Source organism: Thamnophis elegans, chromosome Z, assembly GCF_009769535.1.
Source record: "Thamnophis elegans isolate rThaEle1 chromosome Z, rThaEle1.pri, whole genome shotgun sequence".
In the NCBI taxonomy this organism is placed as follows: domain Eukaryota; kingdom Metazoa; phylum Chordata; class Lepidosauria; order Squamata; family Colubridae; genus Thamnophis; species Thamnophis elegans.
The window spans coordinates 71,874,871-71,902,552 of record NC_045558.1 but is presented as its reverse complement, the minus strand read 5'-3'; the positions used below and the strand labels follow the sequence as shown (position 1 = coordinate 71,902,552).

General features: G+C 39.5%; 1 protein-coding gene across 2 annotated transcripts in view; it reads right to left on the bottom strand.

Moving 5' to 3' along the window:
• CDK13 (cyclin dependent kinase 13) overlaps positions 1 to 27,682 on the bottom strand; it is a 103,833-nt gene that overhangs the window by 16,306 nt on the left and 59,845 nt on the right. For both annotated transcript variants that reach the window (XM_032234619.1, XM_032234621.1), the window contains exons 6-9: positions 26,492 to 26,681; positions 23,334 to 23,390; positions 17,068 to 17,169; positions 86 to 163 (exon numbers count right to left, since the gene is read on the bottom strand). In XM_032234619.1, the coding sequence (XP_032090510.1) occupies positions 86 to 163; positions 17,068 to 17,169; positions 23,334 to 23,390; positions 26,492 to 26,681 (427 nt within the window). The remainder of the gene's footprint in view (positions 1 to 85; positions 164 to 17,067; positions 17,170 to 23,333; positions 23,391 to 26,491; positions 26,682 to 27,682) is intronic.

Here is a 27,682-nt window from a genome sequence, read left to right as displayed (position 1 = left end):
AAATATATATTTTAATTGTATGGAGATAAATAATTGCAGATTATTTGCTGAAAAGTAGTTTTTTAGAGACCTATCATATACTGACCTTATCAATTCCAGTTGAGCAAGTTCTTGATTTGCTTGAAAAATTGGCTTTTTAGTAAAAAGTTCACCCAGGATACATCTACAAAAAGAGAGCAATTTTTTTTTATTGAACATTTTTGAAGAAAAACAAACTTTTACAAATGTTTAGTTGCCACCCACCCCTTCCCCCAACCCCCACAACCTTCCCCCTCCCCCCCGACTTCCCAGAACCAATACAGGGTATAAATCTTTAATAAAGAGAATCTAAGGTACAGTTTAAAAAAAAGATAGTTAATGACGTATTTCCATTGAACTCTAGCTCCTCCCTGCTGGACTAACTCTAGATAATTTATAATTCCTGATCTCTAATCATAGGCTATCTGGAATTTCTTAGTCCCATATTTGTTTTGAGTATAGTCAATCCATCTTTTCCACTCCAGCTTGTATCTCTCGCTTGAATGGTCCTTAAGATATGCAGATATTTTGGCCATCTCGGCTAGGTTTGTTACTTTCAGTGTCCATTCTTGAATAGTAGGCAAATCTTCCTTCTTCCAGTATTGCGCCACCAACAATCTAGCTGCAGTTATTAAATGCAATATCAGATTAGTCTCTACAACTGTACAATCAATAATTATGCCTAACAAAAATAACTGAGGGGTAAACTTTATCCTTTTTTAAAGAACATTTTGCATAATCCACCATATTTTTATCCAAAATGCTTTAACCTTTTTGCAAGTTCACCATATATGAAAATATGTAGCATCCACAAAATCACATCTCCAGCATAGGTTGTAAGTTCAAATACATAGAAGCCATTTTTTTAGGCTCTAAATGCCATCTATAAAATATCTTATAAAAATTTTCTCTCAAGTTTTGGGCTTGTGTAAATTTTACATTCCTCACCCAAATCTTTTCCCATGTATGCAACATTATTGGTTCTTCAACATTTTGAGCCCATTTTATCATACAGTCTTTAACTAGTTCTGTTTCCGAGTCAATTTCTATTAATACATTATATAATCTCTTTATATGCATTGGACTTTGATCTCTAATTTGTTTAAGTAAATTATCCTTGACTTGCATAAAGCCAATTTTTTTATCTATTTTCCATCTAGCCTGTAAGTGCCCGTACTGAAACCATGTTTGAATTACCTTTTCCTCTTTTATTACATCCAAGGGTTTCAGTTGTAGTAAACCTCTTTCTGAGGTAAGAAGCTGCCTGTAAGTAGTTACTGTTTTTGTACTATGTTCATATTTTGTATTGCGTGTCTGGGAATAGCCTACATGGGTATCTTATCATTTAGTTTGTATTGATATTTTTTCCAAACCCGCAGTAGAGCATTCCTTAAAATATGACTTTTGAAATTCTTGTCCACCTTTTTGTTGTATAGCAGATAAGCATGTCAACCATATACCAAATCATGCCCTTCGATGCCCACCTTTTTGTTATATAGCAGACAAGCATGCCAACCATATACCAAATCATGCCCTTCGATATTAAGTATTCTGTCATCTGTTAAATCAATCCAGTCACTAATTACAGATAAAACTACTGCATTATAATATAGTTTTAAATTGGGTAATTTCAAGCCTCTTTCACGCACATCTTGCATTATTTTTAGTTTTACTCTCGGCTTCTTCCCTGCCCATACAACTTTATTAATGCCCTTCTGCCATTCTAGCAGGCTTGCATCTTTTTTAAGTATTGGTAACGTTTGAAAAAGAAATAAAAATTTAGGTAGAATATTCATTTTCACTGCTGCTATTCTTCCCAGCAAAGATAACTGTAATTTCTCCCATTTTTTTCATCTCTGTCTGTATACTATGCCATAGTGGTTCATAATTATACTTATATAACTTCCCGTTTGAGGTTGAGATATAAACTCCTAAATATTTGACCTTTTTAACTATTTCACATCCTGTCATTCCTTCTAGTTCTTCCCTTTGTTTAGTATTCATATTTATAGCTAGTATGTTTGTTTTCCCTAAGGTTATTTTAAATCCTGACACTTGACCATATTGATTAATCATATTCATTAAAACCTTACTGGATTCCTGTGGTTGGGTTAATGTTATAACCAAATCATCCGCAAAAGCACGTACTCTATATTCTTGCTGCCTAATCCCGATTCCCTGTAAGTCCCCGAACCCCGTATTTTATTCAACAATAGTTCCAAAGTTATAATAAACAATAATGGGGATAAGGGACAACCCTGCCTTGTACCTTTCTCAATTTTAAATGAATCTGTTAGACTCCCATTAATTATGATTTGAGCTGTTTGTTCCTGATATATTGCTTTAGTTGATTGTAAAAAGTGGTCCCCTATTTGCATTTTTGCAATGTTTTCAGCAGGAATTGCCAATTCACTCGATCAAAGGCTTTTTCAGCATCTAAAAATATAAGCGCAGCAGGAATTTGGTTGTTCTTTCCCAGGTATTCTAATGTATTGAGAATTAGTCTTACGTTAGTTCTCATTTGTCTCCCTTGAATAAAACCTGTTTGATCATTATGAATCAATTGCTGAATAGCCAACATTAACCTATTCGCTAGTATTTTAGTGAAAATTTTATAATCTATATTGAGTAATGATATGGGTCTATAATTTTTTGGTTGAGTAGGATCTTGATCTTCTTTGGGTATCAAGGATATAAAGGCTGTCTTCCAAGATGGGGGTACCTTCCCTTCCACTTGGATCTTATTAAATAATTCCTTAAGTGGTTCTTCCATTTCTAATTGCACATTTTTGTAGTAAGCCGCCGTAAAGCCATCTGTACCCGATGCTTTCCCTGCTTTTAGCTGTTTAATTACCTGGAGAATTTCCCCCAAAGTTATTGGTTGATTCAGTCTTTCCCTCTGCTCGTCTTTAACTATGGGTATTTTTTTTTAAATCCAGGTATCTATCTATATCTAAGCTTTGGATTTTATTATTCGTGTACAATCCTATAAAGAATTCACAAAAGCCCCTTTGAATCTCCTCCTGTTGGTACACTTCCTTCCCTTTAAAATGTAATTTTGATATATTACGAGACTTCTGTTTTTTCCTAATCAAATATGCTAGCCATCTACCAGATTTGTTTGCATTACAGAAAATGTTGTGTTTTGCATATAGCAAATTGGTAGCCACCTGATCTGACATCAGCATGTTAAATTGCTCTTTTAATAATGTGATTGTTTCTTTGGTCTTTCTGTCTCCTGCGTTTAAGATTAGCTCCTGCTCTCTCTCCCTAATTTCATTTTCAAGTTCAATTCTCTTTTCCCCGTTTGCGTCTATGTAATCTATTCATATTTATCAGAACTCCTCTCATATACGCTTTACTTGCATCCCATACCATTTCCATAAATGTACCCTTATTCATGTTAAAAACAAAATATTCTTTTAACAACTTTTTACATTCATTAATGTTTTTCTCATATCTAAATAAGTTTTCATTCAGTCTCCAAGACCTTCTTGCTCAGATCCCAACTCCCAACTGCATCCAAACCAGATTATGAACTGATAAGGCTCTGGAGCATATCTTAGTCTTCTTTACCCTAGAAAGCAAATCATTGGTTGTTAATATGAAGTCAATCCTGGAAAAGGATTGATGTCTATCAGAAAAAAAGGTAAAGTCATATTCTTCTGCATTCCTTTCTCGCCAGATATATCTCAATTCAAAATCCTCTATCATATCGAAGAAGGACTTAGGAAGTTTTGCTCGCGTTTGGGTATTTTGGTGGAGAGCCTTCTTATCTTTCTTGGTATCCATAATGCCATTCCAATCATCCAGTAATATGCAGGATCTATAGTCCCAAGTACTAACTTAGCGTGAAGCATTTTATAAAATTTGTCTTGTTGTTGATTGGGAGCATATATTCCCAATAGCAGTGTCTTTTTCCCTTCTAATACGAAATCTATTGCAATATATCTTCCATGGGAATCTGCTTCAATTAATGCAGCTTTCAAACCCTTCCTTAAACAAATAACTATACCATTTTTCTTCTCTGTGGCAGAAGCTATAAAGTGTTGTCCAAATCTTGTATTAATGAGGTATTTTTTATCAATTGATCTAATAGTTTCTTGCAAGCAAATTATATCATTCTTGAATTGTTTAAGATAGTGATTTATTTTCTTCCTTTTCTGTGGGGAATTTAAGACATTGACGTTCCAAGTTAGGAACTTAGTTGCCATCTTTAGTTCCCTGAAGCTTTTTAAGAGCCATCTGAACATCTTGGAATTTAATCTTTGGCCTGGCTTTTCCCACTGCTTCTAGAGTAACACCTGTAGGGTTCTTGAACGGTGACATGTGTTTGTTGCTTTTTTAGTTCCTGTTCCATTCGCCTGGTAATCGCGCGGGTTTGTCTTTGTTCCTTAGCTTCTTGTACCTCTGAGGAAGTTGATCCACCCTTGTTGATGCTTGAGTGATTTGCTGTCTATCATGTCCTTCTTGTTCTCTTTCTCTGGGTCTAGTGGGCGGGGGGGATGTCCAGCCTTCAATATGTTAGTGTAGAAATCTTGGGCCTTCCATACTGAAGGGAGATTTACTTTCTGGCACAAATAGTTTCTATTTTATAATGTAGAGATTAAAGCCACATTAGAGTCCCCAGTTGCTATGGGACTTTTGTAAAGAAGTAGAGCATAAATGAACTGACAATTTCTCCAAATGTCTCTAAAAATTGTCTGTCCAACACTCTATCAATCTTTATTACTACATGACACAGCCCTAGAGGAGGATTTAATATTAGTAATAATTTACAAAATTGATATAGCACTCAATTCTGAGTGTCCCTAGCTGGCTCACAACAATAAAGAAAATTACAATTAAATCAATCACAGCTAAAAGATTAAAAGATGACAAACTCAGTGATATGAGGGGGCTCACTCTCTCTCATCAAAGATCTGGGTGAAGAGCCAGATATTTTTGGCTCTTTTTATTTATTTATGATTTTTTTTCTTTAACATCCAAAAATGCATGGTAATAGTGTATTGACAGGATCAATATAATTTACATACAATTCTGATAATGATATTACCTTTTAAATATACACAATCATAATCTTTCAACTTCTAACATTCTTTGTGTATACATAGTAATTATAATATGTTCTATAATATTTCAATATTTTTTCCAACTAACAATGTAATAACCAACATGTTAAAAAATTATTCTATATCTATGCATCATCCCTCACCCTTTTTAGAATTTCAACTCTTATTAACTTCCTGGTGAATTTTTCATGCTTTTCCTCTGGTATTCTGTAACTCTTTTTATTAAACTGACAAGAACAGATACTACACTTGATTTCAGCCAAAAGGCCGGATAACTTCTCTGTAACTCCTTTTATCATGTTTATTTAATCTAAATATTTCATCTGTCACCACTTCTATCTCTTGCTGTTGAATCTCTAGAGCACCCAACCATAGTTGCCCTATCATTTTTAGGAGTTTTCTTTTTATTCTATTTTCTATTTGAATTCTTAAAATATATTATATTTGTTCCATGTTAGAAATTATTGCTATCTCTTCCATCTCTTTGTCTGCTTGTATCAATTTTGGATTTATCTCCTCTATTTTTTCCTCAGCTCTTTCTCCTCTATTTTCTGAATTTTTTGTTCATTTTTTATTGTCATTTCCTGAGGGTTTTCTAGTCTTATAGCTGTATTCTGCATCAATTCCATCATTTACCTATGATTCCTTGTCATATCTTACTTAATACATTGAAACATTAATAATATTTCTTTATAAACAGAATTTGTTTTCCCATGTTGAAACATTTTATGCTGATATACTAAACTAATCACTGCTGAACCCGGAAGTGTCACGGCGAGAATGGCTAGGAAAATAGCGAGCTCTGTGGAACTATGCGAAAACCCAGCCGGCAAACTGTCTTCAAGAGGTCCCTTGTGGAGGGTGTGGTCCTTTTCTACTATTGGACTTCATTTTGTTTATGGCTTAGGAAGAAAATAAAGGATCTTTGAAGTGGACTGGATTATTTTGGGACCTGGTATTAAAGAGTGAAAATAAGAAGAGGGACTGAATTAATTGTGGTAAAACATAAAGATACTAAAAGTATGTTAAATCTGATCATGGAGAGTGGGATGTTCAAGGAATTGTTGGAAATGTTAAAAAACGCATGAGCAACATTAAAAAGTAATAAAGAACCAGAAAAGGAGCCAGAAAAATTGTTGAAACAGTAGATAGGAGAGGAACAGACAAGAAATGCAAATGAACAAAAAACTAACAAGGTAGAAAAAGAAATGAAAAACAAAACTCAATGGGACAATGCTATTGAGATTTGTAGAGGCACAGAAAGAGTAGAGTGGAAAAAAGGAAAATGGTATAAAAAAAAAATTAGCCAAAAATAAAGACAGAAACAATGGGAAGTGGAAAAGGAAAACTTGGGGGAGAGCCATTCAAACAATCTATCGAAAAGTGGTAGAAAAAAATTCAGAAGAAAAGATATAAGACATATAAAAAGAAGAAAAAGAGAAAAGAAAATCTAGGAATTGGAGATTAGTAGAATGAAATTAGTAGAATGGAATGAAATATTTTAAACCTGGCAATAGTATCTACCTAATTAAGATGTGTGTGAGCTATATTAATACTTTTAAGTGTGCAAAGTAATTATGTTAAATGCTTACTATATAAAAAACTGAATTTGAAGGCATATGTTACTTGAAGAAAATAGATGGAAAGGGAATGATAAATTTGGTTTATCTTTAAAGGGAAGAAAAAACAATATTGTTTATGTATATAATAAAAATTAAAAGTTGGAAAATATGAGAAGAAAAGTAACACGGCAAAAAGTGGAAATGGAAATATAATGCAAAATGAATTATGTATATGTGACAATTTTAAAGGAGAAATCCAGACAACACTCTGTTCATAAAATAATTATTAATTATGTTAACAAAAATTTCTCTAAATTAATAATCTTTAAATTTTTCCAGTTTCCATCCTTAAATTTTTCCAGCACGCTCTAAGTTTTCCAAATTTTTAAATCTTGTTTATCTTCTTTCTTCTTGTAGACTGTTCTGTCAAATGATTTTAATAATCCAAATTGGCCCACCAAATTTCCCCAAATGCCTTTAGTCCACAAAGGCAGATGTTCAGTTTCAAGGATGTTTCTTGTTACTAGTAATCCACTTGCTTTAAGAATCTTCAAATGACTCACTAATACTTCTAACCAGCCAAAACTCCAGTAGATATGAAACCAAAATAAAAATGTTGCTTTCCTTTCACTATTCTCTTTTTTCTCCTCTTTGTTGTTCTTGCATTATCAAATAATATCAAATAAAACTTACTTTCCAAGATTATTCCCACATGTACTTATAAAGTATCCTCTTTGACTAATAAGTGGCACCCGCACTCTAAAATCCAGCATCAAACACAAAAAAACACAAAAAGAAAAGCATCATCTTTCATTACATCTTGTAGAAAGCGTATCCATTGGTCACAGGTATATTTCGTGCGTTCTGTCCACAATCACATATATTCCATTCAGTTTAAATTGTATATGTTAAAAATGTATATATTTTACTATCACCATACCACAATTTTCATTTAGTTAAGATTTCAAAGACACAGCCACCTACAGGCATTTTTCCCCCCTTCCCCCAGTTCCAATCAATATGCTATATCTTTATATCTTTATAACATATTCTAAGGAAAAAAAATAAAGTCAATTAGTAGGACATCTAATATTTCCTCTCTCTAACATATCTTTATTATTATTATAGTTAACGAAGGGTTATTTACATTTTTCATTCCTCTTCTCTCCACAAACGCAAAAACCAACGTTCTTTTTCCTGTAGGTTCGGCAGGAGGGGCTACAGGTGGGACATACCCAAGCTAAGTCCCAGGACAGGATGTAGACACCAGGGAAGGGGAGGTTGCCACCTGTTGGAGCACCCATCGGCCAAAGGCCACGTCTGCTGAAGTGAAATGATCTAAGCGATAGTGTCAGATAAAGGGTGTCAGGGAGGCTCAAGTGGCCACCCTACAGATATCCTCTAGAGCAGCCCTGGTGGCCCACGTGGCCGTGGTAGACGCACTCCTAGTGGAGTGGGCCGTAATTCCCTGCGGTGGAACCTGATCTAAGGCTTCGTAGGCCGCCATGATGGCCTGCCATAACCACCTGCCTATGGTAGCTGAAGAGACTCTAGCTCCCAGAGTACTGGGCTGGAAGGATAGGAAGAGAGTCTCTGAATGCCAAAAAGGGGATGTGCGCCTGAGATAAATGCGCAAGGCATAGCGGACATCAAGCCTGTGCCATTTCCTTCTCATGGGAGGATTTCCCTCTCATGGGAGGGAGAGGGACAGAAGTTAGGGAGAATGACCTCCTGAGATTTATGGAAAAGGAAGTTGACATTTGGGAGAAAGGTCGGGTCAAGTCACAGATGACTGTCTTGGTGGAATTGACACAAGTCGTCTTTGGATGACAAGGCGCCCAACTTGGATATCCATCTAGCTGAGGTAACGGCAATGAGGAAGGCTACCTTTAGAGTTGTACTGCCCTTAATGGTTCGGAGGGAGGTCCTGTGAGCGCTCTAAGTACTAGGGAGAGATCCGACATTGGAAAACTGTGCACTGGGGGCGAACACAGGTTCGCTGCCCCTTTTAGAAATTGTTTGACCAGTGGGGACTGGGCTAAGGATAAATGGCCCTCCCCTGCAAGGACGGAGGAGAGGGCAGCCGCCTTTCTCTGCAAGGTTTTATGGGAGAGGCCTCGATCCAGGCCGTGTTGGAGAAATTCAAGGACTTGGGCAACAGAGGTATTGGTTGGAGATAGGTAGAATCTTCCGCACCTGGAGGCAAACGCCGACCATGTCGAATTATAAATCTATGTGGTCAACGGTCACTTGGAGGGCTCAATGGTGGAGATGACTTTGGCGGACAGATTGGCGTCCCTTAGTAGGCACTGCACAAGTGCCAGGCGGTCAGTTGGAGCCACTGGGGCTCTGGATGGACCAGGACCCTCTGGCCAATGTTCCCTCTAAGCTGCACGGGTGCACGCACATGGCAACAAAACACTGCGCAGCAGTTTCCAACTGCCGCCCAGTGGTTTTTGTGAGACGCCTTCCACGATAATAGGAGAAGAGAGCCAGCCTGGAGACAGCAATCACAAGGCAGAAAGTAGCTGAGAGAAGGGGTGCGGCGGTTGGGAGAAGGCATGGGACGGGCTCCCAGCAGCGGCTGCTCGGATTTGCCATTTGAGAGAGAGGGGGGTGAGGGGGGGAGAACGCGAGTGTGTGTATCCCTCCTTTCTTCAGGCCAACATTCTGGCCAGACGAGAGGGATTGCACGGGGTCTCCTCGAGTCTAGGGCAGCGAGTCATTCGATGGGAAGTTGCCTCTTGGAAGGAATGACCCGGCTTGGCTCCCGCTTTGTCTCTCCTGCCTCTTCGCTTCTCCATTCGGTCATCGGGTGACAGATCGAAAGCTTGCTTGGGCTGAAAGGTACTGGGAGCAGCAGGTAGCTGGTCATGCTTCTGCATGCCCTCCGCTATGCCCTTGGCAATGGCACAGGCAACTACGGTCTGCATGTGGGCAGAAAGCTCAGGCTCCTAATCTGACTCGGGATCTTGCCTGATGGGTTCCTCAGAGGAAAAAGAATCCAGGTGGGTGATGAGATTACACTCGGATGACCCACCCTGGGCAGGACCCATGGGGTGGGGACACCCAAGAGGGGCAGGGGAGCTCAGCTTCATCCGGAGAAAGGTTTTACGACTCTACCTCCTCAGCAATTATAGAGAGGGGGTCTCCCCTTGGGAGAGGGAGAATGACTGGTTCCCCAGGAGGATTGGCCTGGGGGAATCTTTCGCTATCTGGCGTCAGGCCTTCTCAAATTGTTTATCAAGAGCCCGTTGACACCTCTCAGCATCCTTGGTCTCAGCCACAGAGGAGGCCTTATAAGGATGACTGTCCTGGCTAGCCACCCTGCCCTTTCTCAGCCCTCTTCCCCTGGTTGAGGAGATTCCTTGTTAGGGGTCTGGGAGGGGCTGGTCTACTAACAGAGGTACCAGAGGGACTAGATAGCTCCATGGCCTATGACATCACAAAGATGACAGGCTGACAGCAGGTGGGAGACAGGAGGACTGGAGGCTTTGGCTGGCTATGCTGAAAAACAGAGAACAATAATGAGAAGGGAGTAAGGATAAAACACAAAAAATTCTTTTGGTGATTAGGTTACACAATAAAATTTGACCAAAAAAGATTTTCTTCCAGCCACAGATGTAGGAGGCAAGTAGGAGTCCTGCAACCGAGGCTGCAAGGCCTGGCAGAAAGGTAGGGAGGGCCAGGCAGTGAAAAGGTTAATAGGGCCCTCCCTGTGCCAGTGCAAGACAACCAGGTGGCCTAGACACCAGTGCCGCCTCATGAATGATGTGGGTGGCAGAGACCCAGCCAGAGACCCGAACAGGGTCAGCTGCCCACCCTGCGGCCTTCTGCTGTAACGTGGTTGAGCGGAATGGCTGCTGAGGAAAAAGGTGTGAATTTTTCGGCCCTCCAAAATGGCCACTGCTCCAGCGTGGGGGGGAATGAGGAGGCAAAGGTGGCTACTGCGCTGTTAAAAGGCAGCCGCATGCCTCTCCTTGGCAGGCTCGGCCCAGAAAGGGGGCGAAAAATTTAAAAAACCCAAAAATTAAAAGAAAAAAGGTTTTAAAAGAGTCGCTGGCACAGCCAGACGCTTTGCCACTTTTGCCACGCTTTTAAAAGCAAGCAGCAGCTCTCCGAAGCTCACCTAAGCGTGGCGCAGCGACGGGGCACCCCACCACTACCATGCCTACCTCCTGGCCTCCGAGGAGATCGACGATGTCGTAGAAGACACAAAAATTGAAGAAAATCAATCTGATGGTAGTAGAAAAAAGGGTGAATGAAATTGAAAGGAAAAAGGAAGTTTAGAATGGAGAGTCCAAGCTCAGGGAAAATTTTAGCTGGAGCTCACAAAAAACAGTCCTGAATGGGCAGACTGAGGAAAAATTCTGGGGATTAGCAACACCAGGAGGCATGGCCAAGGAAAAAGTTTCCTCAGTCCCAGGGCAACCAGACTGAATTAACCCGTTGCTTGGAATCTCCCGCGGTGCACAGGAAAGTGTTCTGATGTTATTGATGCCAGGTTCCTCTCTGCCCAGAGCCCAAGGTTCGGGGCTTCCAGCCATCGGCTCTTCGAATGGGTACCCTCTTGACGATTTATGTGGCTTTTGTGGCAACATTGTCCGTCAAGAGGAGCACGTGATGGTTGGCTATTGAGTCCCAAAAGTGAAGCAGGGCCAGGCGGGCTGCCTTCAGCTCCAGCCAATTTATATTGTGGTGCAGGTCAGATCTTGACCAGCAACCCTGCGCCAGTCTGGATTCCATCAAGGCCCCCCAGCTGAAAAGGCTCGCATCTGTCGTAATTGAGATGTGATCCGGTTCCCAAAACTCAGATCCGCGGCAGAAGGCCAGGGACAGCTACCTCTTCAGGGACCAGCAAAGCCCCGGTGACAGGGAGACTGAACGTGGAGAATTGCTCATGCGTTGGAGTTGGTAGGGGATGAGCATCCACTGGAGAGTCTGAGAGTGGAGGCGGGCCCATGGAACAATCCCTATGCATGACACCATCTTGCCCAACAAGCGGGCCAAGGTCAAAATGGAAACTGACCGACTTGCGTGGACATGTCGTGCCAAGGTTTGAAGGCTTGTCAAGTGTTCTGGGGAAAGACGAACTAGTTCTGTTCCTGAGTCTATCACTGTGCCCAGATAGAGTATTCTCTTCGAGGGAGAGAGAAGGCTCTTGGGGAAGTTGATGGAAAACACCAGAGACTGTAGAGCTTGGATGGTTAGGTTCAGGTTGTGAATTGCCTATGCTCGGGATTGGGCCAGGACAAGCACATCATTGAGGTAGCAATGGAGTCTCACCGGAAGAGATCACAGGTGAGCCGCCAATGCCACAAAGACCTTTGTGAACGTGCGGGGGGCAGAGGCCAGACCGAATGGGAGAGCCATGTATTGAAAGGGGCGCCCCTTGTGGGAAAAGCCGAGGAATCTGCGATGGGCTGGCAGAATTGGGATATACACCTGTGTTAAGTCTATCAAGGCCATAAAGTCGTCCCGCCAGATCCCCAGGAGAATGGACTTGAGGGAGGACATTTTGAAGCGCTGGTAGACTAGGTAAGAGTTTAGGCGCTTCAGGTCCAGAATCGCCTTCCATCTCCCAGAGCTCTTCGGGACGACAAATAGGTTGGAGTATAGTCCCAACCCGTGCTCTTCCAGCAGTTCAACAGTTCGAATGTTCAGCAGGTGTTGGATGGCTAGAAGCATTAATCGCCGCCGTTCCGGATCCCTGGAAGGGGGAAGGTCCTGAAGAGCATCAGGGGAAGAGAGAGCAACTCCAGACGGAGGCCGTCCCGGATTGTTGATCTGATCCAGGCATCCGATGTTATCTGGCCCCACTGATCTGTGAAGGATGGGTTGACTCGGATTGGAGTCATTTCCCTTTGCGGAAAGGGCGGCCGCCCCCTCCGCGAAAAGGCCGTTTGGATTGCCTTTGATATCTACCCCTACCTTGGTAAAAGAAGCGCTGACCCTGCCTGTCATATCGGTAAGGGGCATACCCGCTGCTGGCGATAGTCATGGTCAGGAGCCCTGAAAGAACAAGGTCTACGGTACAAAGTCGGACGGACTCCGGCTTCTTAGTGTTAGAGAGAAGGACCTTCTTCTTATCCTTGTTCTCCGCAAGGATTGGGTCAAGGGAAGCCCCAAAGAGGTCGGGACTGGTGAAGGAGGCCACTGCCAGATTCCATTTGGACTTATTGTCCATTTGCCAATTGAGGAGCCACAAGAGGCGCCTCGCCTCGATGTTACTGAGGTAGACAACGCCTTGAAGCAAAAAAAATTTCCATAGAAAATTTTCATTTTCCATTTTCATAGCATATAATCACATGTATACTATTACATAGTCAATATCATGTTGTATTATTAAGTAATTACATCAATTCATCTTAGCATCAACTACCAAAAAAAAAAAAACAGTTATTGGCTCTTCTGCTCCCCATACACCATATTTATACCATATCCAACACTTTCTTCCCTCTCTCTCCTCCCCCTCTCTACATCCTTTTTTCCCTCCATCATTTTCTACTCTACTTCCCCTTCCTTTCTCCTTCTCCTCTCTCCCCTTACCACTCCTCCTTAAACACCTCATCTTCCCCCCTCACGCTCTCTCCTGTCCCTCTCTTCCTATCTTTCTTCTCTCCTCTGCTTCCCACTCTTCCTCTAATTCACTTGGTGTATTTCAGCTTCTGAGCAAATTCCCTTCCTTTTGTGTTGATGGTATTTATAATTCCATTTCAATATACATAAAGAAAAAATAGCAGTATACATGTACAGTCATAATAAACTCCGCTCCCTCCCACCCTCCCCCCCAGCCCCCCCAACCTTCCCCCCCCCCTGACTTCCCAGAACCAATACAAGGTATAAATCTTTAACAAAAACAGTTTAAAATATACTTAAAGAGAAAGTAGAAAATTAGTAACATCTTTAAATTGAGCTTAGCTCCTCCTTGCTAGGCTTATAAACAATTTGTATTGTTCCTGATCTTAATCATAAGCTATCTGAAATTTCCTAGACCCATATTTATTTTGAATAGAGTCAATCCATTTTTTCCATTCTCGTTTATATCTCTCGTTTGAATAGTCCTTAAGATATGCAGATATTTTAGCCATCTCTGCTAAGTTTGTAACTTTCAATGTCCATTCTTGGATAGTAGGCAAATCTTCCTTCTTCCAGTATTGCGCCACCAACAATCTAGCTGCAGTTATCAAGTGCAAAATCAAGTTAATCTCTACTGCTGTACAGTCAGTAATTATACCTAACAAGAATAGCTGGGGACCTTGAAGCAAATTTTATGGAATCTAGGGTGGCTTATGCGAAAAAATGGGTGGCCGAGATGATCTTGGTGAGGTCTTGATGAAGACACTCATCCTGAAGTGGGATGCTGTCCTGTAATTGTCTCAGCCACATAACCGCCATGTGATTGAAGTAAGAAGCTGCTGCAGCTGACTTAATGGCCCAGGCCAAAGCGTTGAAATTCTTACGGAGGGTAAGTTCCACACCCTTGTCCTTGGGCTTTAGTTTGTCGACCACGTAGCCTGAAGCTACGATGGATGCATTAGCAAGTAGGGCAATGGGGGTGTCTACTGTTGGTAATTATAGGCCTGGGAGAAGGCCTGCTCCATGTTGTAGAAGTGCCTATCATTACTCCCAGGGCTAAGTAATGAAGAAGGTCAAGACCACTGGTTCTTGACCACTTCTAGGAAGAGGGGGGGCTGGAACCTCCTCATCTGTATTGGGATTTATAAACATGGCTAAGTTGGGATCCCTTTGTTGGGATACTGGGGGGGGGGGTGTACCAATCTGAGTAGTCTTTTTGGCGTTATGCAGAAGAGGTTTGAAGGCCGGAGGAGAGAAGAGACCTGGAAATGCCGGAGGGTCAGGAGGAACTGAGTCCTCATATTCCGAGAACCCCAGGTCGGATGGGCCACCTCCCCTAAGATAGAGCCCTCACTGACCACCGAAGGGGAAGGAGGCTGAGGTGGATCCTGTCCCCTGGAGGAAGATGGAGATCTGTGTCTGGGGACAGAGTGCAGCCTTGCTACCCTTTGTGGGAGGCGTTCCCTTTGGGACATACCCGACGCAATGCCCTTGGCTATAGCGGTGGAGATGAGTCTCCTGATGTCTCCTGATGCTGTCAAGCAAAAGCTCTAGATTCTCTAAATCCTCCTCAGATGGGCCCTGGGACGAGGGCCCCCAGGAGGCAAGTTGGGCGGCCGGCAGGTAGTCCCAAGATCCCCCTTCTCCTGGGTCCTCTCCCCCTTCCCTATATGATCTAGGAGAGAAGGGAGGTGAAGGAGAAGCCACCTGTCTGCGTGGTCATGCAGGTGATATAGAAGGGGAAGGACTGAAACCCCTGGGGGGGGGAACCAGAATGGTGAGAGCTGGGCCCTATTGAGGATCTGGATCTACAAAGGGATTCAGGCCTAACTGCTTGTGCTAGCCTCTCTGCCCTGGCCACCTGCTTTTCCAAGGCCTTCTGTCTCCTTGACTCATCCCTAGCAGCCACTCTGGAGGGGTGCTGGTCAGTTGCAGGCCTGGAGGCTGCTGCCCTGGGCCCGAGTCTGCTTTGGCCTTCCTCTGCCATTTCTTCTTGGGCCTGCACTGATTCAGGGGCTACAGAGGCCATGCCTCACTCACGTGGCCTGTGCCTGGATTGACTGCGGCAAACCTGCCAGCCTCGATGTATGGCCGCGCTGCAGGACGCTGGGCAGAGAAGGAGCCTATCGGCCTCGATTAATGGCCGCAATATTGGCAGTAGACCCAAGGAGAAGGCGTCTGCAGGCCTCAGTTAACAACTCCGATGCAGGCCATTGTCTTAGAAAATGACCGCCGCCCATGAAGTCGCACCAAAATGGCGATTGTGGATCTAAAGATAGGCATTCAGTCTCAATAGCTCTGAGGTTGTGGCCTTGCGATGATCCGAGCCCTTTGGACTCTCGTAGCAGCTAGATCTGTCCGTTTGCTCTCTGCTCTCCTTGACGGACCGCGCTGCACCGCTCGAGGCGACTCACAGAGGCACGCCTCTCCAGCGTAATTAAAGCTTCAGCGAATTTTTAAAGTTGCGGTGAGGCTCTGGCGGCAGCGAGACCTTGCAGAAGCGGCGGGTTGTTAAAGCCGCGGCAAGGTTCACGGCTTTCAAAGGAAAAGCAATAACAATCATGCCGCCGCAGAGCCTGCAATTCGTTAGACTGCAATAGGAGCCTGCCACCCCTGCACACCCAGGAATCAAGCCCCTTTTCCGGCCCAAGGTAGAAGGCCAGGGCCCTCCTTATCCTGATGAGGCTGAGGGACAGTCTCTATGGGCAGCAGTCGATTCTTATTTTGGTAGGAATTTTAGAAATCAACCTAATTAGGAAAAATATAAACTTCAATAAGTACCTCATTGGAGCCACAGCTAGTGGTTGGACTGAAGGAAACTGGGAGCCTAGAGGGAAAGGAGGATATTTAAGAAAAATCCCTCAGTCTCTGGACCAATCAGGCTGTGACTAAACCCAGCTGTAGCCCCTCCCGCCGAACCTACATGAAAACTTGGAGGGTACCTAGTTTTAGTTGGCAGATGCTGCTAAAGAGAAGGTGAAGAAAGTTCTGACTCCTGCAGCACTCTCCCAGCCAAAACAGGGTGTGGGGAGCCTCACATGGTCCCATGCATCCCATATTCGGCCTGGACGACCTTCTGCAGCACTCTGCCTCCTGCCTGTGGGGCCAGCCTGAAAATATCGAAGGACCAGTCCTCAGTGTCACTGCTGGCCAAAATGGGCCTCCAGTAGCACTCTGCTGGCTGAAAACGGGACATGGGGGGGGAGGCGCAATGCATACCTGGCCCACGGGCTTCGAGTTAGACACCCGTGCTCTAAAAGAATGCAGATTACCAATTGTCTGCAAGGAATATAAATCCTTCCATTCCTCACTATCCTGTCAGAGCTTGAAGCAACTTATTGGGTGAGAAGCAAAATATCTTCCAAAAAAAAAAAACCCCAAGAAAGTTCAATCCCTCCTGAAAGTAGCACTTTTGGGACTACTTGCTTAAAATATTTAGAAAGCCCGGGAATGCGGAAAATCTCCAAAAAACCCGAAAGTAACTCCTAAAAAAAACTACATTCAGAAAATATTTTGAAATCATTGGAAACCTCACTTTATTTGTAGTCCAGTTGCACTGCATTGTATGTACACTCTAATGGCCTCATTAATTCTATTACAACACATACTTGCTTTTGTATTCAGTCAGTTACATTTTGTGTAAGTATAAACAGGAACTGTAACTGCACCCCTTTTTAACAGACTCTAGAGATAATGTCCAACACTGTCAATAAAACAATTGCTGCTAGTGTAATGTATCCTGGTCTCTGGTTCAAACGTATCCATTATACCACATAATTTGTACCTTTTGTCAAATTACTTTTCTGCATAAAGTTTGTTAGCAAAAAATGCCTCACCCACAGCTCCAGACATCAATGGCAGGTGTGTATCGTTCCTCTCCTAGCAGAAGTTCTGGGGGACGGTACCATAAAGTGATAACTTTGTTGGTATATGGACGACTAGGGAAAAAAGAAAATATTTTTGCATTTTTATTTAAACATAATTTCCCATTAAACATTTTTCCAAATAATGTTATCAAAATGAATTAAATCATCCTATAAATCTTCTGAGCTCACTTTTCAATAGAATTACAGATTTGTAATAAATTTGAAAATTTATTTCCTAAATTGGTACTGAGCTGTTGCGAGTCAAGTAGACTATACATTTAATAGATTGTTATTTTCTACATAACAGCATTAAATAAAAGCTACCGGTTTTTTTAGCTTCTGTTAATCTTTATATGCATCAAATTCTTCACAAGAACTTAGGATGCTGTAATGTATTGGCAAGATATATGTGCAGATCCAAACAGTATGATGTTTTGTAATTGACAGATTGGATGCTTAAATGTCAATATATAATTTGTCTAAGTACCATCCAAGATTTCTTGGTACGTCACCTAGCATACCCAATAACTAATAGGACTACCACAGCCAGCTTATGCCATAAGCTTTCAATTTTGATTTTTAGCTCTTTATATTTTTGTGATCTTCTCCAATTCTTTCTCCTTTTGTCCTATTATTCCCTGGTAAAGCTACATCAATTATCCATACTTTCTTCTTTTCAACCATAGTTGTATTTTATGAGCCAGATAACATACTGGTCTGTATTCTAAAATCCCACAATATTTTAAACTGCTATTTTCAACTACTTTTTCAATTTTTTGTTACTGGCACCTGATCATTTTTACAGTTGTTCCAGTAAATAATTTTGGCAATCATCTTATATAACCCTAACCCTAACCCTAACCCTGACCCTGACCCTGACCCTAACCCTAACTTATAACTATGATCACAAATCCTGTGAGCTGGATATATGTTCTACTGCATCTACTGCCTTCTGCACAATTTGTATCTTGAGTCATTTGACAATTTTTCAATTCTAGTTTTAACAGCATTAATTTGAAAAGCTTGTTTTTGAGCAATCATATTCAAAGCCCTCGGTTTCTTTTTAAATCTTCCAGTTCTAAGTCATTGCCAGGATTTATCCTTATCCACTTTTCCCATGATCTTTTGTAGATACAATGTAATCTATATTACTGGTAATGCTTTTGCTTGCCAGGATTTTGTTAATCATTTCATTAAATTATTTTGATATTCATTTTTGTTTTCTGTACATGTCAAAAGTTCCAATTTTTAACTTATCAGTGCTTCATGACTAATTTTCCATATTCAGGTAATGCACATTTTTCTTCAACAGTTTGACATGAAGTAAATGTATTATGGCTCACGGCACAGTCAGACAGATGTTTATACTGGAATTGGCATTTTTATCCCTTAATTTAATCCTTCCCAAGGGCCTGGGATGAGCAGATGCTGTGTTAAAGATACTGTCAAAAAATATTAGCCGTTCTACATAAATCTGCCTTTTGCAATTGACCAATAGTGATTTTATCAATGCTGATGATGTTCAAGAGATGCTTCAGTTATTTTGGGTTTGGATCCAGGGCACCTATTCCTACTTGTACTAACTTTGCTTTCTTTTGCCATAGTTATTCTACTTCGATTTTCAGGTCTTTGCATTTTGTCCCCACCCCCCACCCACCCCAAGTTCTTTCTCTTCTCTTCTCTTTATCTTTCTTATAAGTAATTGTTTTGTCTGTTTGTAATCAGTCTATGTGATCTTCTTGTAGCAGCAAACTAGATAGTTCATTGTTTCTTCCACTTTTGTGCAGAAGTTTCATTTGCTCTCTGTGGCTGTCTATTCAATTCTGGCTTTGTTTGCATTTGTTCTTAAGGTTTCATTTTAATCATTCTAATTCACTATTTCATCTGCATATATATTGGAATTGTCTAGGTGTTAATCACCTTGATATTATTTCCTCCTATGAGTTTGAACACTAAAATCTTCCTCATTCTCATTACTGAATTCACTTCTGACATCATGACTTTAGTGTGCTTAGTACTGTCAGCTTGTAGAATGCCAAGGTATTTGCAATGATTGTCTTCAGCCAGACTCTTGAAATTAGGGAATTGATTACGTCAGTATTCACCATGTCCTCCTTTTATTCATTTAACTGATTTAAGAAAATTTATATGGCCAACTCATTCTCAGTGATTCTAAGTGACTTATAAGATTAAAAGCTCAATTAAAAAAAAGAACTAAAAAAGAAAAAGAAAAATGATGTTCTTCAAATGCATTTACATTTTTACACAAAATAAATGGATGGTCTGTGACTGCTAATTTTGGCACTATTTTCTTAATCAGTTTCCATAGAAGAATAATTCTGATCTTTTTCTGATTCAGAAAATAATGTTTTAGAACCATGATGGCGAACCTATGGCAAGCACGCGAGTCAACACCCCAGCTAAGCTCCACCACACATGCACGTGAGAGTCCCACAGGCCAGCTGGTTTTCGGGTCTCTGCTGTGCATGTGCGGAAGCCGGGTGCAAGTGGGGCACATGCAGGGTTGCACATGCATGCATGGAGGGTGCAGGGGGGGCATGCATGCATTGCATTATGGGTGTGTGCACCCAGGCTTTTGCCATCAGTGTTTTAGAATGTCTTTGGAAGTCACTGCTGTTCTCAGGTTTCTTTTCAAACTACCATAAGATCGGGTCTGAATCAATTTTTGCTGTTCAAAGCAAAAGCCAATATGGCAATCTACGCTATGTACAAAATCAGTTACTGTTACTGATTTTGCAATTAGTGATTAATACACTCTTAGTCATGTCTTAGTTCAATATGTCAATGTTTCATTTTAATACCAATAGTAATATTATTTAAACATACATAGTAATACCATCTTTTGACCGCTAATCTTTCCATCTGATTATTACTCTCATTCTATCATATAAAAATTATGTATGTTAATATTCTCACTATTACTTATTTCTGCCTCCATTCCAAATTCTAGTCAGGTCATAATTACTTATCCTTGTGTTAATTCACAGGTTTATATTTAAAAATAGTCATTTTCAATGGTTATTCAATATTTCAATAGGCCAGTCTAATGTCAATCATCATATTATTTGGACGTACATAATACTACTATCTTTCAACTTTCAATCTTTGCATCTAACTGTTGTTTTATATAAAAGTGCACATTCTTATTTCTACCTCTATTCTAGTTTTTCATCAGGCCATCATTTCATTAGAAAGAAAAAGAAAATATTTCCTTTCTCTTGATCATTTCTTGCCCATTTTAATATTTAAATTATTTTTTAACTTGCCTCCTGTACTCTTCTCTTGGCTCTTTATCTCTATCAACACGTACATCACCGTTCAATATAGGTAATTCTCCCATCTCTCTATCCTCCTAAGCTGCCAGGTCTCAAAAATATCCACCCATGCCCCGATCCTCCTTTCAAAAGTATCTTCCAGCTTACCAGATTCCATTTTTAAATCTCTTAAAAGTACTTTTTCCTTGGTTTATTTCATCAGTCTTTATTATTGTTGTCATCATCTTCTCCTTCTCATCTTCTTGTTTTATTTGCTGATTTGTCTGTTCTTTCTGTTATCTCCTCTCTTTCCTGGACTCTTTGATCTTCATTCATTCATCAGTTGTAAGATATTTTCCATTTTTCCATTCATGCCTTGCAATAAGTTCTGTGTTTCTCTGTAATTCTTTGTCATAGCATCCCTAATGTGTCTTGAAACATCAACACCATTTCTCCTGGAGTACCACTCATCTCCCCTTGGTAAAGTCTCTTGTTTTGTTTTAATAAGTCCCACTCTTATCAGCGGTCCAGAAATCAAGTCTGATGTTCCTTCTCAGAATATTCAATAATAATTCTTTACATCTCAGGGTAATTAATCAATTCCATAGATAGTCCAGGCAACTTTCCGAAAGTCAAAAGTCACTTCTGTAAGAGTCTTCTTGGTTCTCACAATAGAATCTCAAGTAATCATGAAATAGATATTTATAGAACAGTAAATCACCATAATCCTCCAAATAGGCCTTGTTTGGTTCTCTTATCAAAAATTTCCCAGTCTTGTTGGGGTATGGTATATTTTCATTCACCAGTAGATGGCGACCTCATCTTAGGTTTTAGTGTTGTTTCAAATCTAACAAATTAATTAATCCAAGTTTTAATTCAGTTTATGAAAGCAAAGTTGGCTAGTCAGGTAAGTAGTTCCAGCATTTTATAATTCATTTTCAATACAATGCCTAGCCAGTTTAAGCAATCCAATTTTCTGTATTTTTTTAAAGAAAGTCTTTAGCTTTTCTCCCCTTAATTTCTTTCATTCGGGTCTAGGATTTTTCTCTCTATGGTTATTTACAGTTTTAACAGATAGTTCTAAGAGTCTCTTTTCCTGAATTTTCTCTTTTTTCTTTCCTTTTAAGGTTAGGGTCTAAAGAAAAAAAGAAATCTTCTCACCCAGCTCCAGTCACTGTTCATCTACATCACTCGTACACATTTTCTTTGTTGTCTCGGCTGTCCCAGCTTTATGGCAGCCATGATGGCTGCTTCTTCTCCTCTTTGGTGGATGAGAAGGATAACACCCTGGGTTGAGCGGAAGAGTTGTGGCTCTTTGCGACCTGCAGGATGCCCTTCTTTTCTTCACCACCCCTACAGGGTGGCTTTAACTCCTTTCGGAGCCCTCTTCCTGGCATCCAATCCTGCTGTGACATCAGCCGGAAGTTCCAAATCAGCCCCTGTTCTTCAAGGATTTGTCACTGTTTCTGTCTTACCACATGTTTCTTATGTACAAGCCTCACCCTAAATAACTTTATATTATGATGTATAGAAAAATATTCCATCACACGACAGAATGTATCTTACATATAATACAATGGTGCAATATCGAAAGATTTTTACTACAGGCAGTCCTCATTTAGAAACTGCAATCGGGACTCACAACTTGCTTGTTAGGCAAATCAATCACTAAGTGAAAAATAACATAACGGCTATTATGCTTACTATTTTGAACTTTTCTTTTCTTTAGCGAATCAGAAGAATATGACGTCAAACAGATGAATGAACCCAAACAGCAGGGAAGGTTTCCAGAACTGGACTTACAAGGAAGCAGAGTAAAAGAGCAATTCTTACAGCACTCCCCTGCCCTTTGGCTTGCTCACACTGACACTGGCATAATTAGCAAGAAGAGATTTAATGTTTGTTATTTGCATTTATTAGAGACGAAGGAATTGCAATTGAGTAAATAAGCAAACTATGATGAATATACATAAAAATGAAGGTTTTGGTCCTAGGAGCAAAAAAAAAAAAATCCTTGGTATGAAATTGGTTAGTTCTAACAAACTAAATTAGGTTGCTGAGCTTGTTAACGTGCTATTAGCATCTTTTGGGAATAAAGCTGCACTGCTGAGAAAAGCAGCTCAGGAAAAGATAGCTTCTTTAGGTAATCTCCCCACTCTACTAGAGTGGAGTAAAGGAAAAACAAAAGAGGACAACAGGTACTAACTGGTTGCAAGAGAAAACTCATAATTAAGAAAGATACTGCATTGGTCATTAATGGAGGCATTGGTTGCAAAGTTACTTTTTCATCACTATCGCAATTGTGAAAGGTCACAGTCCAGGGCAGTCACTAAACAAGAACTACCTGCATCTTCATGACAACTAGGCCAATGAATTAAGGTAATGGTGTTACCAACTAATCATGTCCATTTATATACTATAAGAATCAAAGATTTTACAATCATTTATGTTTCCGAGTACATTCAGATTTTTATACTGCATCTGAAGTACTATTACCAAAAAAGCATATCTTTTTAAATTATTGCACAAACCATTACAACAACCAAACAAAATTGTGCAATACACTTTAGACATTATTGAATAAATAAAGGTATCATAGTGATGGAACATAGTCCAGTTGCAGGAAGGAGGGACTCATTTCCAGCTAAAAAGCATGAAATCTTTGGTATTTACTTTTTATGAAGGAAATATGTGAAAGCGAACCCAAGCTAATAGTTTACAGGGTACATTTAATGAGTTATGAGGTAAGTGTTCATAAATTAAAAAAATTAAAAAATGCTTAAAATTTAATTCAGATTAGAAAACATTAAAATAATACTTAAAATAATAAGTATTACCACATTCTTAAAGGTCATGGAAGATTTTTTTAATTCCGCATCTTTTATTAAAAGTTTTGTTTATGATATATTTTCAGAATACTTCCAAAAAGAACACATAGTTTTAAATTAATATTAAACTTACCTCTCTTCAGAGCTGTACAGGCGAGCAAGACCAAAATCTGCAAGCTTGATCTGCCCCCTAATGGAAACAGTAAATTTTGTTTGATGTACAATTGAATATTATCCATAAGTATTTATATTTAACTCAATTTTAAATGGTTATTTTTTTGGCTTAGGACCCACCAAAACTCTTTGTAGTACAATCCTCATGCATAAAAGTCAAAACTAAGTTTTACTCTTCCTGCATAAAAAGTTGTGTTCTCATGATTTAGATTTGCAAACAGTCAAAAATGAGAAAAATAAAGCATTAAAAAGTAATAATAAATCATTTTAATACCTAAAAATATTATACTGTAATGTTGTAATATTTATTTTCCATTTATTTTTATAACTTAATGCTTCAATTATCAAAAATTTTAACACCTACTACATACCACTTTTTTTACTAGTTTCTCAAACTGTTTTATAATTAAAACAATATTTTAAAAGCACATAAAATACAAATATAATAAATAGTCATAGTAGAGCAGGAAAAAAGTTCCTAAAAATTACTGTACAATTTACACGGATGGTAAATTAATTAAACCCAACTCTCAACAGTCCCAACCAGGACAAGTATTGCTAAGCAACATCAGGACCAACACCAATTTTAGCATCCAGTGTGAACACTAGAGGACTATAAGTTGTTCTCAATAAATACATGCATGCAGTATGTCATTAATCTAGCTCTGTGTGTATGTATCACTATGTACAGGTTAAAAAAAGGTTCCTTGGGAAATGAAAATCACAATCCTACTACTCAAATGCAGAGTTCAGTACACACAGGATAAGTCTTATTTTTTGTCATAATTTATTGATCCTATTGTAGTTACATAACATCTTTAATTTAAAATTAGAGTTTCTACAGAAGCCTTATGAGTTGCATTTAGCCTAAAATATTCTTATTAAATCAATTGAAAATTTAATCATGACTTTGATTAACTAACTGCTTTCATACTTCTATTTCAAACATGCCTAAAATGAACTTTAGATTCATATTAGTTATGCATTCAAATAAATGAAATGCTGAAGTCTAGAATAGAGTAGGAGTAAGAATAGAGTGAAGTGGAGTGGAACAGAATAGAATCTGGAAGGAACCTTGGAGGTCTTCTAGTCCAGCCACCTGCTCAAGCAAGAGAACCTATACCATTTCAGAGAAGTGTATGTCTAGCCTCTTCTTAAAAACTTCCAGTGTTGGAGCATTTACAACTTCTGGAGGCAAGTTGTTCCACTGATTAATTGTTTAATTGTCAGGAAGTTTCTGGGTCATTCCGTGTCAAGTGGTCTGATTTCAAAAAAGTGCTCCATCTGACCATCACAGATTTCAATGAAATTTTGTGTGAACATACACACATATCCCCAATGAACATTGGTAAAGTATTATGTGTGCCCTAATGGCAATGGGGTTGCTGGTTCAAGTGCCTGAACTGGTAGCAACAATGTCACCATGGACCAATGCAATATAATAGTAGTAATGATGTCTATATGAAACAAACAAGATGAAAAAATAATAGAATGCATGTGACATTGCAATAGCAACATCCTCAACTTTGTCCCTATTTTTAGGGCTTTATACGTCAGCGATGACAAACCAACCCTACTTTTTAGGGGGGGGGTTGAAACATGCTCTTTCTAATGAGAATGATTTAACAGAGTTTCCAGGGCCTTTTTGTAAATGGAGGCTGAAAATACCTTATTTTTGGTGTTTTTACAAAAACTGTCAATTTTACATTCAATTTGTAAACTATTTGAAAGCAGTAGAATGAAATTTTATATTCCAAAAACTTGTGTTGCTAAGTTATTACACAAAAAGTTACACTTTATTATACCTTTCTTTCCAGAGATATAAAAAGCCAAACTTTAACCTTTTTTCAAGCCGCAATATTTTCAGCCAACTTTGCTCCAAATTATCTAGATGGAGATCGCTCATGAGAATGTTTTTATTATTTTGTTTAATAAAGCACAAAAAGTTGTACAAGATGGCCAAGTTTTGTTTCTCTCAACAAAATATTGCCAGAGATATTGTCTCAAAGTTGCTGGAATCTCCGTCACACTGTAGAAGGCTGTGGTATGGGGTCAAATGACTATATTTCGGCAAGTATTGCATCAGCACATGTAACACTTTACCAAAGTTCATTGGGGATATGTGTGCATGTTCGTACAAAATTTCATTGAAAGCCATAATAGTTGAGCAGGACCCCCCGGACCACTTGATATTGAATGACCTGGAATTAAATAATTCCAGGTTGCTTCTCTCTTTGATTACTTCCAATCATTGTTTCCTGTCCTGCCCTCTGATGCTTTGGAGAATAATTTGACCCCCTCTTCTTTGTGGCAGTTCCTCAAGTACTGGAATACTGCTATCATGTCACCCCAAATTCTTCTTTTCTTTAGACTAGCCAAACCCAAATCCTGCAGCCATTCTTCTTATGTTTTAGTGTCCAGGCTTTTGATCATCTTAGTTGCTCTTCTCTGAATTTTTTCCAATGTATCAACATCTTTTTTGAAGTATGGTGACCAAAATTGGTTGCAGTATTCCAGGTGTGGTCCTACTAGTGTTTTATAAAGCAGTACTAGTTCTTCATGTGATCTATGCCTCTATTTATACAACACAGGATTGTATTAGCTTTTTGGCTGCTGTTGCACACTGCTGGCTCATATTCAAGTGATCACCCAGTAGGACTCCAAGGTCCCTCCCATGCTTACTGTTTTTGAGCCAAGTTTCACCTAATCTGTACTTACACCTTTGATTTTTTTCCTACCTAAATGTAAAACTTTGCTTTTCTCCATATTAAAATTCATTTTGTTGGATAGGGTCCATTGTTCAAGGTTGTCAAGAACTTTTTGGATCCTGAGCTTATCTTCTGGGGTGTTGGCTATTCCTGCCAGTTTAGTGTCATCTGAAAATTTGATGAGTTCCCTTCTATTCCCTCATCTAAGTCATTTACGAAGATTTTGAAGAGTACTGGGTCTAAGACTGGGCCTAATTATTAGACTAATAATTTTCAGTATCTCCAGCAGTTTGAACAAAAAATGCACTATATGTATCAAATAAATATTATTTGCAAATGAATTTACAAACTACATTTTGTTTGATTTCTAAATTTTGGAAACAATTTTTTTATAAAACTGGATGATTACCTGTTGTTTAGTAAGATGTTAGAACATTTTATATCTCGATGTAAGAAATTCTTCTTATGGCAATAATCCAAGCCTTCCATCAACTGTCTCATGAAAGATTTAATATGACTTTCATCAAAATGAACCAAGCCAGATTCCAGAAGCCCCATGAGATCATGATCCATATATTCAAATACAAGGTAGAAAGCACCTGGAAGAAATTTAAAAAAATTATATATCTAGTTTAATTTTAAAGATTATCACCATTTATTCAAATTATAGCTGCAAATCTGGCTTCGCTATCAGAATTCTTACATATATTAATAGTTGCTTAATATATACACAATGTAATTCCCCGGAATACTTTATAGAAAGAGAGGAGACATTTAATTTTTAAATATCCTTATCTCGTCAATCATCTTAAATACTATAGGGAAACAATACAAAATATATTCTGATTTAAAAGTTTGTTTATAAAATCAAAACAAAGTAATAATATTAAAAAGAAAAAGAAAATTAGTATTTCTAAGATGGATTAAAGGATGAAAATTGAGTTAAAGTAACAGGGAAAATACAGATGGTCCTAGAGATACAATCACTTGTTCAGTGACTATCTAAAGTTAGCAACAAAGCTGAGCAAGTAGTACTTATGACTCATCCTTAAAGTTCTGCCTATCACAACTCTCCTATGTTTATGGTATCACAATTTGGGCGCTTGGCAACCAGTTCAGACTTAACAGTTGCATTTACCTCACAATCACATGATCAACATTTGCAATCTTCCTTGCTGGCTTCCCACAAGCAAAATCAAAAGGGAAGCTTGCAGAGAAGGCCGCAAGTTTATCCTATATGTTGCTTTTGCCATTTTTATTCCCAAGGAGTCTTGTTACAGCATATGAGATCCCAGTCACATATTCAACTTGCCTGTGACCCCCAACTCACCCATATGTCATAGTAACTATACATGGCATCCATGCAGTACCCACCCACTCCATAGTGTTTGCCAGGTGCACCTAGGACTCTTGCCTCCTCATACAGTTCTGGGATTATGATGACAACTGGGACTTCCATCACTAAGCAATGCAGTCACATCACATTACATTCTGGTCCCAACTCCCCTCAAAACCCAAGGACTACCTGGAAATTAATATCAACTCGAACAACATTTAGGTGTATAGGTAGTTATTGCCTTACAACATTTAATTTAATAAC